Below are 6,124 nucleotides of genomic sequence, written 5' to 3' on the forward strand. Positions count from 1 at the left end.
GAAGGTTCGACTTCGACGATGGCGGCACTTACTGCGGCGGCTGGGAGGAGGGCAAGGCGCACGGGCATGGCATCTGCACGGGGCCCAAGGGCCAGGGCGAGTACTCGGGCTCCTGGTCTCATGGCTTCGAGGTGGTCGGAGGCTACACCTGGCCCAGCGGAAACACCTACCAGGGCTACTGGGCGCAGGGCAAGCGGCACGGGCTGGGGGTGGAGACGAAGGGCAAGTGGATGTACCGGGGGGAGTGGTCACATGGCTTCAAGGGGCGCTACGGGGTCCGGCAGAGCCTGTGCACCCCCGCCCGCTACGAGGGGACCTGGAGTAATGGGCTGCAGGACGGGTACGGCGTGGAGACCTACGGCGACGGAGGTGAGCTGCGTCGCTGGCGGCTCGGCTGCCCCGCGAGCTGGGCGCTGGGGGAGGGCTTTGCCCCTGACTGCGGGGCCGCGGGGAGGACGCGAGGCGCACGTGTCCGGAAACCCGCCAAAACACCTGGGGGAGCCTCCTACCCTCCTCCTGCGGCCACTCTCCCTGGGAGGGGGCGTTAGGACGCGGCGGGTGCGCTGGGGGTTGGATCTGACCCGGTTCTGGGGGCGGGCGGTGTGTCCACACCCGGGGGAACAAGGCGTGAAGACACCTGGCCGGCGCCAGCGCCGCGCTGCCCCCGGGAGGGAGCGCGCCCGAGAGGGCTGGACTGGGAAGAGGACGCTGTCACTTGAGCCCGTCACATTACGTTCCTGATCCCTCCCTCTCCCGGCCGGGTTTGAAATCGCCACTCCCGTGGAGTGAGAGCGAGCGCGCTGGGCTTGGAGGCTGGCGGTCGCGGCGCACAGCTCCCGGGATTGGTTTCACGTGGAGTCGTATTTCGCCTCTGGTCCTCTAGTGGCCTAAAGATAGAAGCCAGAACCCCAGAACTGGGATGTTGGGGAATTGTTCCTTATCGGAGCTGCATTTGGAAAGTAATCGTAGTTATGGGAGTGGAGAGGCCACCTGATGCAGGTGGGGTTCAAAGAATGCGGGGTTTTCTTTCTGGTATTCCTTCGCTTTCTTAAAGTATCGGTTTTCTATCAAAAGAAGGTAATCATTGTTGATCTGGAGATACCTGGAAAAATTACTAGGAAAACATTTTAGAAACGAACAGTGAAGTCTATGTTTTAAAAAATACAATTGAAAGGTGTATTCCTATAATAGCTAAATTAACAGCTACTTCACTCCTGAGAATAGCAGTAGGGAATCGCCGGTTTGCCCTAAGGTATGTGATGGAAAACCGTACGCTGGCTGTGAGCAAAATTCACCTAATTTTAATATTTACTAATATTTGCAAAAGAAATTTTGTATACAATAGGGGAGAGCCCCCCCCCTACACTTTTTTCCCCAACCAGGAAAAGTATATATTATTGATACAGGTGTCAAAACCTGATGAATTTGCTTGTGTAATAAACTGAGAAGGGCAAATGGCTTATGCTTTGGCAAAACACATTTTCTGATAATAATCATAATTGAAAAGGGTTGTCACATTTCGGAATTCTGCAGCTCAGAGTTGGAGGATATTAAAGGGGTCCAATTAAAAGTTTGTCCAGCCCAGTGCAACCCCAGTCAGGCAACTGCTTATATAAAAGCTTAAACAATTTGTACACTTCACTTACTCAGAACACTTGGGCCATGTTTCAAATACAAACCGGCAGCATGGTAGGATTGGCTAAAAAGGACATCTTTTCATCCTACAGTATAAATAAAGGATATAGTTCTCATGGATTAAAAGTGGAGGGGGGGGGGACTGTCTCTAATAATGTGTATGGGCTGTATGAGTTTCAAGTTCCACAGTAGTTAAATTAGGGCCCTTAAATGTTCTCAATGGGCACAGAGCACCTTAGTTGACACCCGTATAAATGTGTTAGCTTGTGACTGGATTTTATCAGAGGCCCTGGTCTACAATATAACTAAATTCCATGCTCAAAAGTGGAATGCAAATCTTATCTTTCAAACGTGTGCATTAGTTTACAACCTTTCAAGAAGGTGGTGGATAGTTCTTTTACTTCAGTATTTGGAAGGCTAAAAATAAATGAGTCTTCTTTTAAAGTTACTACTCATTAAACAAAATCTCTTGATTTAGGGTATTCATTATACCTAGCAATAAATATATATATAGCACAGTAGAGGTCTTCTGTTTATGTGTTGCAGAAGCTCGAATAAGTGTCTAGGGTGACTATGGATAATTGGCCTCCTGTTTTAAAACTAACTTTTAAAAGAATTTTTTAAAAACCTCAAAATTTGGTATTACCACAGGACTGCGGTTTTCTTTTTCTACCAAAACAAACAAATATGCGACCAATTAGGAAAGGGGGGAACTCCTAAAAATCATTATTGAATTCTTACTGTTACTTTCTTTCATATGTCAATCAGTTAATTAGAAAGTCCTGAATCATAAAATGGGATTCTAAGTGGAAGTGTATTGCTATAACTTATTTCCTGCAAAGATTTTGGCCACAATAAGACAGATCACTTCCACAAGCTTTACTTCTTGCCTCTGCACCACCACAAGTCCATCCCTAGCAGCCTCTGTCAGACTTAAGAAAATCTGATTGCATGTATTTTGTGGTGACGTTTAACTCAGGAGGAAGGAAGTTGTAATTCCATTGACAACTATCACTTGGTTTATTTTACTAGTGATCTGAGTATGAAGTGTTGCTGAAATAGAACCCCCTGAACATTAAGGAAGAATAGTTAGTACAGTGTTCCCAAAATCCAAGTCTAGGTGCCCAGAATATTCGCTAAAAATTCAGATCCTGCTGTGGTTCGTTTTTTCACCTGTCATGAAACTATTAGAATATATCTAGAAAGACACATTGTTGTGTTAATTATATGCATTCCTGTCCATGCACATTTTCATTCATAGCATGTAGATTTAAATTTGGCACATTAAATCTAAATTTGACTGGAATTCTCTCTGAATTGGAAGTCTTCCACTACAAACTTATTTAGTGAAAATGGCTGTATCTAGAAAATCAGCTCCCAGATGAAAAGTCATAGATCATCCGTAAAAATATTTTTTAAACTTATGAACTATGCATCCATGTATAAGAAAGTGAGAGGAACTAATTAGAACTTTGAGCAGCAGGGAGCAGGTGGAACCCACCTGCTTCGTAAGGAAAAAGAGGCCCTTTTCCCCCACTTAAGTTCACTGACTAAACTAAACCTACTTTAAATTTCAGATGAATCACTAACACTTTGACTGTAAATTAGTTTCTAGCAATTCTATGGAGGAATTCTTCCATGTACTGTTTCTCAACAGGGTTAAGATGGGAATATAGGCAATCCCATTGTTCTGCCTTCTCTGCTACTACAGTCAAGCAACAACCTAAACTTTCTAGTTATCGCTGTTGCCTTAAACCACTTAGATTTTCAAGCAATGTGTCTTTGGAAATTCTAAATACTAGTCTTATTTTGGAGACAGCAGATTAAGGAAACTAGTAGTTCATTTCCGCTTAGTGTTAAACATTTCCTAAGATAGTGTGGTTGTGTTTTAAAAGTGTAAGTACTTCTTGATATCAAACAGTATGTTTGGAAGTTGTTCTAGCAAAATTAACTTGTAGAAAAGTTAGAGGAGAATGATTATAGTGTTCCTTGTTTATTTAAACAAAATATTTTAAAATAAGGTGGCTTGTGTTAGTGCATGTAAGTCAGGTTGTATAACTTTTAGAACTTGAATTTTTATCTAGGCAAAGGGAAAATCAGTTGCAATTTTCTAATAATTTCAGTTTCCTTCTGGGTTACAGTGGTGGTGTTTGGAGATGGCTAATACTGAGTAGAAAGCTTCTTCATCTGAAATGTTGTATTTGAGTGTCTTATCCTCTGGGGTTTATCCTTTTGGGAAAGTCATGGCCCACCCACCTCCTCAAAAGTTCTAAGATGTCAGGTTAAGATGTTAAGACCTACCCAGAGTAGGACATTCACAGTACCAGACCCCCTTTGTATTGGATTGGCCAAAAAGTTCGTTTGGGCTTTTTGTCAGATATATAGGGGAAGAACCCGAATGAACTTTTTGACCAACCCAATATGTCATTGTCACCCTGCTACTGTCTATTTATATACCAAAAATATGTCAGAACCAACAGAGGGAGATGGTAGTCTTGCAATTAGTCAAAACTTTTGACTTGGGAGTCACTATGGCTTTAACTTTTAAGTGCATGAAATAATCAGTAAGCAGCACTTCTAAGTATTTTAAAAGTAAATGTATGCCATGCAATGGAACTTTTTTCATGGCAATCTGAAATGAAAAGTATACTGCAAAGTAACTCTATATAACCAAAAACTGAAAGAAGTCAAGACAGTTATGATTTACTTTCTATAATATTTGTGAGTTAGAAAGAATACAGTAGTAATTATGTCTTAAAATTTCCATGTAACTTCTTTGGAGGGCTAGTTTAATATAAAATTTGCCTTTAATTAAAAGGAAATGGACTCAATTTAGAAAATTCTGAGTTCCTAATCTTAACATCCAGTTCCTCCTAAAATGATTTAGGAAGTTGCTCCAGGTTAATTTTTAAATGTCTTTGCTAATTTACTTAATAGAAAAACTTCTGAAAACAAATGCTTTAAATTAGAGATTATCCTATTCCCGAGAAGGCATAATATTCATTGAAAAAATGATCTGGTTGATGACAAAGTTTTAATGTACACTGTCAAACACACCTTTCTTCTGAGATGAATTCCATAATGTTAAGAATGGAAGTTTCCCTCTGACCTTATCTTAGTTTTCCCAAAGGTAAATAAATAGTGCATGCTTTTTAGCCACCACAGCTGTTTGTTATAAAGTCATCAAACATCTACATACCACAGGACACACAGCTAGGAGTGTGGACATTTTGTGTTCTCCTATGAAGTAATGCCTGGCCTCAGAATGTTTCTGGTTTATGATGTGGTTCATATATGAACCAGTTCATATATGAACTGTTATATGAACCACAGTGGCAGAAGCTAGGGAAACCATGAGGAGAATGGCCAGAAGAAAGCAGAAATTTAGCAAATATGGGACAGATCTTGACCTTTTCACTTGGAAGTACAAAATGTTAAAACAAATTGCCCGTTTTTTCATAATGGTTCACTCTATTCAGAATATATATTCTATTTGTCAAATCCGTCTCAGCTTAAAAAGGTTCACCCAAAACTAAATAATAATCCTGAATATTAAATAGTTTTCCCTGCCCTAAAAGAACATGATGAATGTGGTAGAAAGAAAATGTAAGAAAACTTGTTTGACAACTCATGTTCCAATCATTCAGATCACTAATAATTTTAGGTCTTTGAGCTTGTTGGAATGTCAAACTGCCAGACCTGAAGTCTTTCATTTTTCAGTTAGATTAGTAAAAATACAGCTCACAAATAGAGCTCATTTCTTCCTCTGCTATTGCACTGCCTTCCTCAGAGGGGGTTTTGATGTGTTAATTTAAGGGGAGAAAAGTTTTCTAATGATCACTCTCTTGTATTAGAAGTCAGTGCTTTGTAAAATGGTTTCAGTGAAAAGAAAAACAAACAAACAAACAAAACACCTATCGGAAAAACCTATGTAGATTTAGATTAGAGATTATCCTATTCGTGAGAAGGCATAATATTCATTGAAAAAATGGTGTCAACAAAGTTTTAATGGGCACTGTCAGGCACACCTTTGCTCTGAGATGAATTTCATAGGGTTAAGAGTGGAAATTTTCCTCTGGCTTCCTCTCAATTTTACCAAAGGTAAGCAGCACACTCGTTTGGGGGATACATCCCCAAAGCTGATATACAATTACAGAAACGGCCTAGACACAACACTTCAGGGTGGGGATTCACAAAGGGAATTTCCGAAGCATGGCTTAGAGTTGACTAGGCAGTGTGGGGGGTTGGGCCTTGAGTCCCCGGGCCCGCGCAGGGCTCTCCATGTGCGCACCCACGCCCCATCGGCCTATCTGCGGCCCCGGACTCACGCTGTGCTCTCTTGCGCTCTCTCGAAGGTACCTACCAGGGCCAGTGGGCCGGCGGCATGCGGCACGGCTACGGCGTGCGCCAGAGCGTGCCCTACGGCATGGCCACGGTGATCCGCTCGCCGCTGCGCACGTCGCTGGCCTCGCTGCGCAGCGAGCAGAGC

The 6,124-nt window shown here is 42.3% G+C and overlaps 1 protein-coding gene across 1 annotated transcript in view; it reads left to right on the plus strand.

Moving 5' to 3' along the window:
* Positions 1–2: 2 nt before the first annotated feature.
* The window catches only part of JPH1 (junctophilin 1), a gene marked incomplete at its 5' end in the record, with an annotated part of 91,705 nt that continues 85,583 nt past the window's right edge, over positions 3–6,124 (plus strand). The window contains 2 exons of the mRNA XM_010846976.1: positions 3–369; positions 5,991–6,122. Coding sequence (XP_010845278.1) covers positions 3–369; positions 5,991–6,122 — 499 coding nt within the window. The remainder of the gene's footprint in view (positions 370–5,990; positions 6,123–6,124) is intronic.

This window comes from Bison bison, unplaced genomic scaffold, assembly GCF_000754665.1.
Source record: "Bison bison bison isolate TAMUID 2011002044 unplaced genomic scaffold, Bison_UMD1.0 scf7180017864241, whole genome shotgun sequence".
NCBI classification, from domain to species: Eukaryota; Metazoa; Chordata; class Mammalia; order Artiodactyla; family Bovidae; genus Bison; species Bison bison.